We start from the raw sequence: 15,006 nt of genomic DNA, 5'->3' as shown, positions 1-15,006 counted from the left end.
CAAGCAACAGGAATGAAAAGCCCCAGGTCCTTGTGGCCCGTTTTGCTCTGACCTGTTTAAATTACTTAAGTCTAACCATCTTAGAAAAAAAGACCTTCTGTATGGGTTAGGCCTGTTTACCAGGTCTGTTTGTATTGGTCTGCATGGGGGTTGGCATCAAAACCCCATGGACTATCAGGGGTACCTGGCCTTCCAGTTGATGCCATTTTCTCCCCTCAATGACTACATGGAGGAGGGTTGAGCAGGATTCTGACATTTCTAGTTCCTGCTATAAAATATTCTACCAAGGCTCAGCTGTTGTGTTTAGGCAGGGAATACTTGCCAACCAAAAGCCAACATCAATTTGTGAGAAATGATCACACCCACCACATTGTCAAATCCAGTATGAAATGGCTTGGGAATAAATAATGCCTGAGAAGGGATTTAAGGTTAGGAGGCACCTTGAAGGCAGAACATATTTCCACATTTTTTCCCCCAAACCTGCTTTCCAGGTTTGGTTAAAGTGGTCACATTCTTCTTGGTCCTGGGGTCCAAGGCCAACGAGTGTATCCTTAGGTAAATCAGAGAAATTTCTTCTCCATAGAAACCTGCCTATAAATCAGGAATCCTACCTGCCCTGCTGACTTCCCAGGGGCCATTCGGAGGCAGAAACAGGATGAGCTTGCCCAGTGCTACCAAGCGTGAGGGCCTTTCTAGCTGACCTCTGTGGCTGCCCCAGGGCCCGACTTCTCCTATCCACCATTTCGCACCACTCTGACCCGGGCCATCTCAACAGGCCAGAAGCAAGTCCCCGTTTAAGGAAGGAAGCAGGAAGGAGGCAGATCACAGCTATGACTTTTATGATGTGCTTTATGGTTTCCAAATCACTCTGGTTTTTACAGCAATTCTTCCTTTAGAGAAGGAATCACTATTCTCTTTTCATTTCCTGGCTGGAGAGGCAAATCACTCACAACATACCTGATTTGCTCAAGGCTCCACTGGAGATGGCAAAGCTGGGGTTTGGATCCTGTTTCCTCTGAGTCCAGTTCCTATGACCTGTCCTCAGAGGCACTGCATGCTCTTCCCTCACTGCTGAGCAGGCGCTCCTGCCTTGGGGGGACACGGCCATTCTTCCTGCTTTCCTTCCCCTCTCCCTCCCTGACAACTTCATGCCCGAGGAACGGCACAGAGGCGGTGGCTGACTGGAGAGATGGTCAGGCTCATTCTGAAGTTCAGACTCAGCTTCTCATTGTTTGGAGGCCTGAAGGTAAATTTTTGCACAAGGGAAGTAAAGAAAATAAACAACTCAGTTCTCGCCAACTGTTCTCCAAGGCACATCCGCTTACCTGAAAGACAAAAATATAAGGTGAGTTACCTGTTCGGGCGGCATCTGTGCCCAGCAAGGACTGAAACCTTCTACCACGTCTTGTGAAACCTGAGCAAACAGAGGGTCTGCTAGGCCCTGGGGCTTTATGTACTCGGCTTATTTGATCGCAGCCACCTGAGTTAACCAAAGCCCAGCGAGCTAAATCCACAATCACACACTCCGATGCCTTCAGGAATCAGGCAGATGAGGCACAGGTGAGGCACAGGTGAGGCGCAGGTGTAGATGAAAGAAGTCAGAGGCCTGGGTTGATCTAGCAAGTGAAGTCTAGCCTAAGGCCTTTCAAAAATCCATTAGCAAACAATAATGACAAAAGCAGACAAAGAACAAAATTCTAGGTAATTTTTCTCAATTGTTAAAAGAAAATTGTTGAAAAGTATAAGCAAGTAAACATCAGAGCAAGGTTTCTCAAGTATGAGGCATCTTTTCTCTTTATCACGTTTCCCTCCTTAATGACTGGAAACCTCTCTGCCATGGCTACCTGCGCAGGGCAGATGCCATCTCATCCCACCTGTGCTTCACGTCTTCCGGGTTTCCGCCACTCCCTCCCCCTCATGAACGCGCTCCTCGCCTGACTTGTGTAACAGCACCCCACGCTGGTCTCTACTACCAGCCCTCTTGTGGGTGTTTTAATAACTTATGTTCTCCCTAAGTAATATATATTCACTACAAAAAGAAAAAAAAATTGTGAAAAGTATAAACACAATAGAAGATCTCATAATCCAGACAGAACCCTTGTTAACATTTTGACATATTTCCTCATGGTCCTTGTAAGGGTTCTCCAGCACACCATCACTGGGATTACTCTTTGTAGCTAATTCTGTGCACTGCTTTTACTACTTCGTGTTTCCCCATGTCATGAAACTTTCCTGGAAATAGTTTATATACGCATGCCTCTATTTTGTTCTTGCCTATAATGAGCTGTTGAGGAAATAAAATTAGAGAGTATCTGCAAAAGTGTTTAGTAAATTGAAATATGCTTCAGAATTATATCATACTTATATTGTTTTGTGCCTGTTTCCCACCAGCGTGTGCCTATTTATCTCTGTTCCCCTCATCCTTATCTCTTTACCCATCACAAATAGTACAATGAGGAAATCTGTTAAAATAGTACCAGATCAGATGTATTGTAAATACCCAAGATTCTCCTAGAAGAATCCAGATATTGTGACAAAGCTGGACCTAGGGTGTCAGGAACCAGGGTTAAAGTACAGGTTCTGCCAGTAACCAGCTCTGAGCTATGAGTAAACCCTTTATTCTTACAGACCTAAACATGTCAAACTTGTCAAACATATGAGATAATCTCTCTCCTAACTACACTATGTGGCTGGGCAAGGATACCAGTAAGACAGGAGATATGAATTTGCTTTTAAAATTATGAAAACAAGGGCTACTTGATTTCAAAGCTTCATGCTGGACCACGGGAAACATGGACCTTCTCCTTGACGCTTCCACTAACTAACCAGGTCAATTATCTCATTAGTAAAATGAGAACACTGACCCAGGGTTTTTGGGAAAAGTTCTTCCTAACCTTATCTCCTATGATCCAGTGACTTTTTAAACATTTTTTTGAAAAATGAGGACTCAGCCTCTTGCCTTTCATGAAGCTGTCTGCTGCTTTGTTGGATCAACTGCGAAATACTTAAATGAGGAAAAGAAAATATAAATTTGCAGTAATAGCTTTGCCATTTGCCCTGATTGTGTACGTATCCTAATTCCACACCTGATCATCTTTTGCAAGAGAAGGGCAGGAGCTGTCCACACCCCATCCCTTCAGGGAGGCTGTTTTTAGAAAGTGCTGGATCAAGAATGAGGCAAAGCAGCTGTGCACCAAAGCCGGGAGTGTGGCGGGGGAAAGCCAGACAGTGGTGTTGACTTCTTAAGTCAGTGCATCTTTCAGGTTTCTATCTCTTGAAAACTGTTTAGCTAGGCCTCATTCTGTCACAGCTGAGGGAATCCCCAAATTGCTTGCCTTCTAAGAATTTCATTCTTCTCAGGCAGAAAGACAGTGAGACTAACTGCTTGCAAAAATGGCTCCAATTTCCCCTCTCGCCCTGTACCCCCATCATTTGCAATGTGATTTCATAGCTCTTCCCATAAAAATTGTGCTATTTTCCCTTCCCCTTGCACTGGGTCTCACCTTATGACTTGTACTGGCAACAGAATGCAGGGGGGAATGATGGTTGCCAGTTCCCAGCCTGGCCCTTAGGAGGCATTGTGTGCTTCCTGTTCTCCCTCTTGGGGTCTTTATCTTCCACATGAACACCAGCCCGGCTAGCTTGCTGGAGGATGAAACTTGGAAAAGAGCCCCATTGTCCAAGCTGAGGTCATCCTAGATCCGCCTTCAGCCTGCTGACCTCCCAAAAAGGCCAGAGAGGCCAGCTAAGATCAGTTGAGCTCCCAGCTCAACTGCAGACTCCTGAGCAATAATACACACTTATTGTTTTAAGTCACTGAGTTTTCCACCTTTGTTATGCAGCAATGTAATAATGGATACATATAATATGAACTTGCTGAATCTTAAAATGGAAGGGCCTTTAAGTGGGGAAATGAGTTACATTGTAATTATTCAGGAAGGAGCACTAGATGAGAATGAGGGAACTTGAGTCTTAGGACCTGTTCAGCCAATTCTTTGGGCATGTGATCTTGAATAAGAAACAATTCTCTCTTATTCTTAGTTTCCTTACATTAAGAAACGGCATACTGATCGATTGCCTGTCTAACTATTAATAACTGAGTTGCTGTAAGGATTAAATAAGATAATTTGCTTGCAAATGAAACCTGTAATTAAAAGGGTGTGTTATAAATCTCAATAGCAAAAACAACAGTGAGTCAAGAATAATTATAATACTTAAAATACACAGGTGAAACTTTGCATTATAATAGGAAATCTGAACTCTTGTAGACAGGAAGACTGGAAGGTATTCCCATATCTCATGTCTGCTTTCATGTTAGGAAGTGACTTGTCCAACGTGAGGAAAAGTGGCATAGAACCAGAGGAAGAAAGACACAGAAGACCTAATCAGAGTCAGTCCAGATACACTCAGGACAGTGTCCTATAGCAGGAAAATCTGGGGTCCGGATCACGCATACATGGGTTCAAATTCAAGGGCCTCCCTTTCTGTACTTTGGTGGCATGATCAACAAAATGACACTGTCTCAGCAAATCAACCTATATTTAATTTAATGATAAGAAACCTATCATGAATTTCTGAGTGTCAACTCTGTAGCATAGTTACCTTTTTTAGGAGACACTGCTAGGAAGAGCACAGGCTTTAGTGTTTGATAAACCTGGTTAACATTGAGTTCTAGCTCTGCCTTGTGAGCTTTATAGCTTTTTAGATGCTCTAAACAGCCCTGCCAAGCCTCAGGGCTTATCTCCAATGTGGTGATAATAGGAATTTGAAACTTGTAAGTGTACACTAGAACACATGCTCCTTAAGAGATATTTTTTTCTACTTCATTCATTGTCATATCCTCAGGGCTGAATGCCTGACACATGATAGATGTTCAGGAAATATTTATAAAATTAAGAAATTGGGAAATTAGTTGAATTGATCTCTGCAACATACCTAACTCAATACATGGAATATACTAAAATTTTTCTTACTAATTTTACATTGTTATAAATTAAAACACCCTTTTTGGAACTGGCTGGCTTGGAAACATGAGAGTTTTCACTGCATCTTCTTTTGTACATTTCAAGTTGTATACCATGTAAATGTATTAATTAGGTTTTTAAAGGGTCATTAGAATTTGAAACAGCAAAAGGACCTCTTCAGGGACCTGTTATAGAGTAGAATCTCATCTAGTTAAGCCTGTGGCACTTAGAGTCACTTGTGATGCCCATAATGAGAAGCAAGTAGCCCTTTTCCTTGCCCCTCCCCAAGCCTCTTCTTAGCAATTGGCTCTAGTTCTGTGTGAATGGGTTGCCCTAAAAAGATCTTGGAACATTTAAAACTCTGTAAAGAAGGCAAGTGTTCAACCTTCTCTCTGGGAGACAGGCAGGGTCTGAGCTCTTGTTCCAGTGTTCTGGGGGACAGCACAACGTGAAGCTGAAATCTCCATCAGAGTCAAGCCAGGACTTAGGAATTAAGGGCATGAGTCCTGGTGATGCTCCATCCAGGGAATCCTGAGTTGCAACCAACAGCAAGAGTGAGTCATGCTGGGACTTCCCTGGTGGCACAGTGGTTAAGAATCCGCCTGCCAATGCAGGGGACTCGGGTTCGAGCCCTGGTCTGGGAAGATCCCACATGCCACAGAGCAACTAAGCCTGTGCGCCACAACTGCTGAGCCTGTGCTCTAGAGCCTGTGAGCCGCAACTACTGAGCCCACGTGCCACAACTACTGAAGCCCATGTGCCTAGAGCCTGTGCTCCGCAGCAAGAGAAGCCACTGCAATGAGAAGCCCGTGCACCACAAGGAAGAGTTGCCCCCGCTCTCTGCAACTAGAGAAAGCCCACGTGCAGCAACAGACCCAGTGCAGCCAAAAATAAATAGATAAATAAACAAACAAACAAAAAAAGCATGCTTTAAGAAAAAAAAAAGAGTGAGTCATGCTGGAGTGGACTATCTGGTGTGGACTGAACACTGCTGCTTGCCATTCCGGTTAAACAGTGAAGGCTGCCCTCCATGAGCCGTCAGTCACTGCAGCTGACCCCAGTGGTGTGCTCTGAGTGGAATTCAGTCTGGAGAAGAAGAGGATACCGGCCCTAGAGTGTCAGGATGCATATAAAGGAATAATTTCAATGAGCCCAAACTCTTGCATCTTCCCATAAAAAGAAAGGCACTAAAATCATAAATTTGAGATGTCTGTTTTTTGGTTTTTTTTTTGTGACTAGCAGTAATCTTTTGATGTTTGACTACATGGTTTTTTTTCCATCAAAAACTCCTATATATCCTCATTCTTTCCTTATCTTTTGGGAACAGTCCCTAAGAACTATCTGAGAGGCTGCCTTCCCAGGGTAGAGTCCTCAGTAATGCCCCGAATAAAACATTCTCAACTTTTAGGTTGTGAGTTATTTCTTCCTGTTGGACCTGGAGACATTCCAACTAAAGCAAAGCACACCAGGGAGAAGAGTAGGGAAGGGCTGAGAGTCTGGGTTCCCACACTCTTATTTCTTGCTACTCACCTACTGAGAAAGGCAGAAAGGCTTCCCTTTTCTTAAACTGTCCATTCTCCAGAAAATGTTCCGGATTGAAAACGTCGGGGGTGGCCCACTCTGCGGGGTCCCTGTGCAGTGCAGTCAGGTTGGTCAGGACCATGGTCCCCTGGAGAAGGCAGCAAGGACTCAGGTAAGACTTGACCCACACAACACACATATGCAGAGGGGTGGCAGTCCCCCCGGCTCTCACACCAAGGCTGATAGCACCCTGAACTCCCTCAGCCTCCCCAGTCTGCTCCCTCTGAGCCCAACCCCTAGGACCCTGCTCTTTGCCATGGGACAGCTTACCATGATGGACTGGAATTGTCTGCTGGGAATTTTACCTGGGGAAGTGTGACTACTCGACTGCAGAATGGATCTCTGCAGGGACTTGTCAGGGCATAATTTGGGAGGGAACACGTATGCATCAATAAGAGAAAAATGTGACATCTCCCACTCTCTTCCCTCCAATGTCTAGTCCGTTCTACAGAGAGTTTAATAATAGAATGAGGTCGCCCAGTGAAAGGAACCACTATCCTTCCAGATGCATAACAAGAAACCCAGGAGTCCTCCTTAGTGCCTCCCTTTCCCTCATTCTGCCTTCATCCAGTCCTTAAGCTAGGCTGGTAAACTGTACTTGAAATTTCTCTTGATTCTGTCACCTCCATTTTATGTCCACCACTGCCCTCTGGTCCAGGCTATCACCTTGCTTGGTTATACTCCTATAATAGCCCTAACTATGTCCATTTCCTCTCTTCCCCTTCAATGTGCTCCGCACGCTGAAAGCAGAGTTAGCTTTGAACATGATTTAATCATTCCACACCCGTCCACCCGCCACACCTGGAACCTGATAGATACTCTTCAATAGCTCCCATCACTCTTAGATTAAGGACACATCACCTGCTCCCTGTCTGAGCGACCCTCCTCCTGCCTGCACTCCCACTATATCAAGCTTCCTTCAGTTTCTCAAACATGCCACGTGTTCCCACTCATTTCTGTGCCTTTTTACATGCTGTTCACATTGCCTGAAATGTCCTTCCTCCCCACTCTGTCATCGAGTTGACTCTTAATCATCCTTTTTTTTTTTTTTTTTTTTGCGGTACGCGGGCCTCTCACTGTTCCGGCCTCTCCCGTTGCGGAGCAACAGGCTCCGGACGCGCAGGCTCAGAGGCCATGTCTCATGGGCCCAGCCGCTCCCCGGCATGTGGGATCTTCCCGGACCGGGCCAGGAACCCGTGTCCCCTGCATCGGCAGGCGGACTCTCAACCACTGCACCACCAGGGAAGCCCTCTTAATCATCCTTTAATCCTCAGCTCAAACGTCACTTCCTCTGGGAAGCCTTCTCTGCCTGCGCTTGCTCCCATTCCTCATTGCAGCTAACTTGCGTCTTTCTAAAAGCCAGTGAGTTTTTTCCTTTGGGCGGTTACCATGGTTTGTACTTATAAACTTGCATGATTATTTTCCTCTGAGTTGTTTTCTGAGCCCTAAACGTTTTAGGTGCTTAATGAACATCTGATGAATTAATAAAGAATAATAACTGCTATTTTGAGCACTTTCTATAGTCGGCACAAGGTTAAATAGTATACATGCATGATCTCATGACATGTTCACCTGTGAGGTGGATTTAAATGCACTTTTACGGATAAAGAATTTGAAGCTCTGAGAGGTTGAATAAGATGCCCAAAGTCACAGGGTGGGAGGAAGTAGAACAATGATTTGAATTAGGACGTTTGACATCAGAGTTATGGCTCCTAGCCTCTACAATGTATAGTCAATGGGATCTCACAGTTCCCAGGATGATAATTCCAGTCAATATTAAAAATCAATGTTAGAACAAGTCTGTTGAGCTGGGATGATTCCCTGGAGCTAAATGAATTGCTGTAAAAATGCAAAGATCACCTGTGAGATAGTTTACCTCAGCCTTCACCCACAAGATGATCAATCATAAGAAAATAGTAAATGCAATTGCTGCAGGAACAGCTGCTTTTCCTGGCTCTGCAGGGATGGTGACTAAGGGGTGTCCAATGCGGAAACTCCTCTGGCTTTGCCTTGAGATCATCCCCAGGTACAACAAACAGAGCAACTTAGACAAACTGGATCTAATGGATCCACAGAGGCCCACCAAGGTGGAGAAACGAAAGAACTGTAACTGTGCAGTGTGCAGAGAGGACACTAGGGGGCATAGGAGAGCTGCCTGCTGAGATCCTAAGAGTGGTGGGCAGAGTGAGAGCAGAATTTCCTTTGTGAGGACCGGGGATTTAACAGGGACCCACTGAGGAATATTTCAGGGAGACTCTTTTAAAGTCAAAGCGAAGCAACTCCTGTGGAGAGAACATGGTGTAGTACAAAAAAGATGAGCCTGGGAATCAGAACACTTCCGTTCCTGGAGCCCAACTCTTGTCGCTGTAGCTGAGAGATCTTATGCAAGATTAATTACTCCTTGAGCTTCGGCTTCCAAATTTATAAAATGAGGATAACAGAATTATTCTGAGGACTGACTAAGACATTTTAAATAACCTATATAGTCCATGGAACATAATCCTATTTAAAAAGCATTGGTTCCTTTCTCTCCTTTTCTGATATTTAATACTGCACACAATTGTATTGCTTTCCCTTGTGAGACAGTCCCATTAAGGGGCTGTAAGTCAAAGCTGGAAAAATACCAGTGGGGATATTATGTTAGAAACACCAGCATCAATGTGATGTTGGCCCAGGAGGTCTCAAATGTCCCTTCATATTTCAACATTCTATAACCCAGGATTATGAAGCAGAATTTTCTAAAGTAAGTCTGGCAGGTCCCTATCCTGTAAGAAGCTCTCCCAAGGCAAAGAAATGGACCACATGGCAAAGTCTGACTGAGAATTGCTTCTTGCTGTATCCCCAGAAATATTCATAATGCATGTCACGTAGTAAGAAATCTCACAGCAAAGAAAAGCCAGGCTTTGCCTAAACACAGTTGACCTAGGAATCCCCCTTCCCCTCCATAACTCCTATTAACATCCAGTTGAACTAATTTTCTAAGATCATACCCAGGGAACAAAACTAGTATTTCATCTGGCATAATATACCTCTCTCCCTATTTAAGTGATTCTCTAGGACAAGAACACATGTTACTTTTCCAGTTGAGATTCCCACCATTTACAAATATGAACTTGGAGATCTGAGGCTGTGAATGAGCCCCTAATTACCTTGGGCAGGTGGTATCCACCCAGGGTGGTGTCCACTGTCACCTCTCTGGGCACATTCATGGGGATGATGTTTCCCATTCTCTGCACCTCGTGGATGACAGCGTTGGTGTAGGGCATGGACTCTCGAGCTGCCGTGCTCGGCTGCTGTGATTGGCCAAGCACCCTGTCGATCTCAGCTTGGACTTTTTCTGGAAAAGCAGAGGAGGTTCTATTATTCTATTATTCCATAACTTTCTTTGAGCCTCGTTAAGTTAAGGAATGGAATAACCAGGATCAAAATGGCTAAAGTTATCATAGGCTCTCTAGACTAGCTCCTCAGTGAGGTATGTGAGTGGAAAGTGGGCCCTGGTGTGAGACAAATCTGGTGGCAAACTCTTGCTCTACAACATTCCTGCTGCACTTTACTGAAATCATTTGAGCCTCAGTTTGCTCTTCTTATTCGTTAGGATAAATCCACTTCCGCTTTAGGATGTTTTGAGATTTACACGAACTGATTTAGGGAAGCAACCAACAAATGAAAAAAAAAAACCGATTAATTGTGCCCCAATATCTGTTTTCTTCTTTTTCTACAAAAATAGATATTTTAGCTGGATACCTGGTTACACAGCTAAAGACTACATTTCCCAGATTACCCTGTGACTAAGCTCTGACCAATAGAATGTAAGTAGAGGGGATGTTTAATACTTGGAAGAGGCCGTTAAAGGAAGGGTGTGTGATTCCTCCTCCTTCTTCCCTTCCTACTGGTAGAAAGACAACCTTAGAGGTGAGCCATCTTTGAGAGTGCCAACAAGGGCACCATTCTAGATACAGCAGAGCAACACAATGGAAAGAGATTGACCCCAAAAGGGTTCTGCAGAGTCCAGCTTAGAGTTTCTCATTTGAAAGAAAAATAAAACTCCTTTATTTTTTAACTGAATATTTAAAAACTTTGAAAATTGTGGTAAAATAAACATAATATATAATTTACTATCTTTATCATTTTAAGTGTGCAGTTTATTCACATTATTGTGCTACCAATCTCCAGAAATTTTTATCTTGCAAAACTGAAACTCTACATCCATTGAAGAGGATGCCATTTTGCACTTTCCCCAGGCTCTGACAACCACCATTTTACTTTTGCTTTCTATGAATTCAACCACTCTAGATACATTATATGAATAGAATCACACAGAATATGCCTTTTTTGACTGGATTACTTAGTTTAGCATAATGTCTTCAAGGTTCATCCATGTCGTAGCATGTGTCAGAATGTTTTCTATTTATTTATTTATTTTTTTTGCCGTACGCGGGCCTCTCACTGTTGTGGCCTCTCCCGTTGCAGAGCACAGGCTCCAGACGCGCAGGCTCAGCAGCCATGGCTCATGGGCCTAGCCGCTCCACGGCATGTGGGATCTTCCCGGACAGGGGCACGAACCCGTGTCCCCTGCATCAGCAGGCGGACTCTCAACCACTGTGCCACCAGGGAAGCCCAGAATGTTTTCTTTTTAAGGCTGACTAATATTCCATTGCATTCCACATTTTGCTTATCCATTCATCCATTGATAGTAACTTGGGTTGCATCTACTTTTTTATGCCATTTTAAGCCACTGTTATTTTGGAGCCTCTAATAGGGAAACTATATCAACACACTAACTAGGTGGCTTTTAAATTTAAAAAGGACTTCCTTGGTGGTGCAGTGGTTAAGAATCCACCTGCCAATGCAGGAGACACGGGTTCAATCCCTGCTCCGGGAAGATCCCACATGCCACGGAGCAGCTAAGCCCATGCACCACAACTACTGAGCCTGTGCTCTAGAGCCTGCAAGCCACAACTATTGAGCCCACGCACCACAACTACTGAACCCTGCGTGCCTAGAGCCCGTGCTCCGCAACAACAGAAGCCACCGCAACAAGAAGCCTGAGCACCGCAACGAAGAGTAGCCCCCGCTCGCCGCAGCTAGAGAAAGCCCGCGCACAGCAAAGAAGACCCAATGCAGCCAAAAATAAATAAATAAATAAATAAATAAAATTTATGAAAAAAGTATCTGATAAATAAAAGAGAATTTATAAATAAATTTAAAGAAAACCCTGTAATTCACAGTTACAAGCACATTTTTTAAGTGCATGACTCAGGACACATAAACATAAATCTACACACATATAAAATAAACATTTATTCATATGTATAAGGAAAGAAAGTTTCACAAAAAAAGCCTTATCCTTAATACACAGAAAGCACTCTGATTTCCCTAATCTATTTTTTTTAATTTAGGGAAAAAAGTTAGTTTCGATCTACTAAATTGACTTTATGTCCTGTTAATAAACTTTTACCCACAGTTTGCAGAACTGTATCCCAACAATTTTTATCCTTCATGTGCTTAAACTGTTCTGGGGCCTAGAAAAGGAAAAATGATTGTTAACAGTCACTGTCGTCGAAAGGATTACAGTCTGTGGGGAAGATATATAAATAATGTGTGGTAAGCAAAGTAATGGAGGTGCAGTTAGGCAACCTCTAAAGGAAGGAAATGCTAGTATTTTCCCAGAAGTGTGGGGAAACATCTTAGAGGGGCTGTGGTTGAGTAAACTCTTCAAGCATAGCTAGGAGTTTACCGTGCAGAGAAATTAGGGAAATACATTTTGGTATTATCCTTCTAGGGAAGAGCAGGTGTGACGGCCCAGAGGTACAAATAAGGACAGTGAAATTAAGTGACATATGACTTAATGATGCCCCCATGCAGGGTGGGTAGAGTCGAGGCTGGACGGGCAGAAAGAGGCCCAGCAGAGGGCATGATATACCAGATTAAGGAGTATGAGCATTGTCCACAGGGCAATGGAAGACATTACTTCAAAGGAGGGAAGGCTGCGACCAGATTTCATACGTGAGTGGAATGGAACTCTTTCCTGGAACTCACCACAATGTCAGTGGACTTCACTGTTTTCCCCACTGGACTGGGAGTTTCCTGAGGGCTGGGACTCTCTGTTATAGTTGTGTTACATGGACCCATCACAATCCTCACAGAAAAACCAAAGAAGGTTCCCATTCTCAAGTCCACCTGGCCCGGTAACTGTCCTACCTATCTCTCCATCCTACCGTGCTATCTTCTGTTCCCACCTTGGGACAGTGTGTTCCAGGGCACGCCATTCTGACCTGGCCCAGGCCCATCCACTGACATGCTCACCTTGGATTTCGGGGTAGAGGGCCATGTAGAGCAGACCCCAGCGCAGGGTGGTCGAAGTTGTCTCCGTTCCAGCAAAGAAGAGGTCCAGGGTGCTGTAGATGAGGTTTTCTTCGTGGAAACTTGAAGTAGCACTGCCCTTATGCTAGAAAGCACAATGATTATTGGTTTATTCAGATGGTTCTTAGTTGCCACAACACAGGAGCCCTCATCCTAGAGAAAACGTGGAAGGAGAGAGCCCAGGAGAAATGACTTTCCCTTTGGTCATCTCAGGAGGCAGAGGCTTATTACTGCAACATCACTAGAGTCCTCCTGCCCCAAGTGCTGGAAGCTTTTATTAGCTTTGGTGGATGAAACAACACAACTAATTTTTTTACACCCATAATTTGGGAGAATCTAGCATTACACTGGAAAAACAGCCTTGGGTTCCAATATTAGCCACACCATTCACTATCTGTATGACTTGAGCAAGTGAATAAACCTTTCTGTGCTTATATCCTATTTCACGAAATAGAAATAACAATACTCACCCCTTAAGATGGCATTACGAATTATACGAGATGGAAAGGACACATAGCAAATTCTCAACAAATGTTTGTACTGATACCAGAAAGAATAACTGAATTTCTCTAAAGTACAATAATTCTCATATCTCCCTGTTAATCTTTTCCTTTTTAGGTTAAACTTCTCTGGTTCCAAAAGCCATTCCTCATGGCACTCCAGCAGCTTTGCCACGTTCCTCCAGAAGCTTCAATGCATCAACATTCCTCCCTCTGTGGTCCCACACCTGCACACCATATAGCAAGTGACGTCTCCCCCTCTGGGGAGTAATCAATGCTTCTATTAATGTTATGTCAATCAGGTGAAACAAGAGTGGAGTTGGAAAGAAATCCACATTTCTGCCAACTCTAGGAGAACGAATGAGTAATCTGCTGAGTCAAAGATAATGACACAGACGCAGTGATGTGTGCTAACCAGAGGTGTTACTATGGTAAAGGATATACATCCCATTTTGCTTTTTTCCTGTAGTAATATTAAAAAGCAGATGACATGGCGATGAGGGAGGAAGGCGAATGTCCGTCCCATTTGAGGCTAATCTCTGGCAACTGACACAGATTCACTTGTGCTCTGCACTGGGAGCTGGGGGAAGGGGTAGGTAACTGGGCACCGGTCTGACTAATGATGAAACAGCACTTATTCTTCCTTTGGTATGTATCTCCCTCAGATATATGCCGAGGACAGAGACTAGATCACGAGAAGGCAGTATTTGGGCTTTCCAAAGCCCTTAAGCCAAATACTGTTAAACCTCTATCTTTATTTCTAATTGTCTCATCAATTAACTCATAAATCAATTCTGAGTTAATGTTATTCCTACACTCCATGAAGTATTGCCTCTATTTTCCTTCCCTGTGGTAGGCTGAATAATGACCCACAAAGATGTCCATGTCTTAATCTCTAGAACCCGTGAATGTTACACGGCAGAAGGGACTTTGTAGATATAGTGAATTAACGATACTGATATGGGAAGATTATCCTGGATTATCCCAGTGAGCCCAATATAATCACAAGAGTCTTTATAAGAGGGAGGCAAGAAAGTCATAAAGAGAAGATGTAAGGATGGTGGCAGAAAAGATGCTACATTGATGGCTTTGAAGTCGGAGGAAGGGGCCCTGCGGCAGGGAGTACAGGCAGCCTCTAGATACTGGAAAAGTCAATCAGTGGATTCTGTCCTAAAGCCTCAAGTAGGAGCCAGTCCCTCCTGCAACTTGACTTCAGCCCAGTGAAACCGGTTTCAGCCTTCTGACCTCTAGAACTGTAAGGGAACAAATGTGTTTGTTTGTTTGTTTGTGGGGTTTTTTTGCGATACGCGGGCCTCTCACTGCTGTGGCCTCTCCTGTTGCGGAGCACAGGCTCCGGACGCGCAGGCCCAGTGGCTATGGCTCACGGGCCCAGCCGCTCCGCGGCATGTGGGATCTTCCCGGATCAGGGCACGAACCCGTGTCCCCTGCATCGGCAGGCGGACTCTCAACCACTGCGCCACCAGGGAAGCCCCATGTGTGTTGTTTTAAGCCCCACGTTTGTGGTGATTTGGTACAGCAGCAATAAGAAACCAGAATCCCCTCATTTGCTCTTTAAGAGTAAAACTCAGGTAACAGCT

General features: G+C 44.2%; 1 protein-coding gene across 2 annotated transcripts in view; it reads right to left on the bottom strand.

The window, feature by feature from the left end:
- Positions 1-952: 952 nt before the first annotated feature.
- Positions 953-15,006, bottom strand: part of CYP2J2 (cytochrome P450 family 2 subfamily J member 2) — a 31,474-nt gene continuing 17,420 nt past the window's right edge. The window contains exons 6-9 of one of the 2 annotated variants that reach the window (XM_022575817.2): positions 12,852-12,993; positions 9,695-9,882; positions 6,495-6,633; positions 953-1,325 (exon numbers count right to left, since the gene is read on the bottom strand). In XM_022575817.2, coding sequence (XP_022431525.1) covers positions 1,147-1,325; positions 6,495-6,633; positions 9,695-9,882; positions 12,852-12,993 — 648 coding nt within the window. In that variant the 3' untranslated portion in view covers positions 953-1,146. The remainder of the gene's footprint in view (positions 1,326-6,494; positions 6,634-9,694; positions 9,883-12,851; positions 12,994-15,006) is intronic. The other variant, XM_022575818.3, reaches the window with a different exon arrangement.

This window comes from Delphinapterus leucas, chromosome 1 (assembly GCF_059928025.1).
Source record: "Delphinapterus leucas isolate spDelLeu-1000000601 "Yukka" chromosome 1, BTC_Dleu_Yukka2, whole genome shotgun sequence".
Classification (NCBI taxonomy): Eukaryota; Metazoa; Chordata; class Mammalia; order Artiodactyla; family Monodontidae; genus Delphinapterus; species Delphinapterus leucas.
This window is presented reverse-complemented; position numbering and strand designations above follow the sequence as displayed.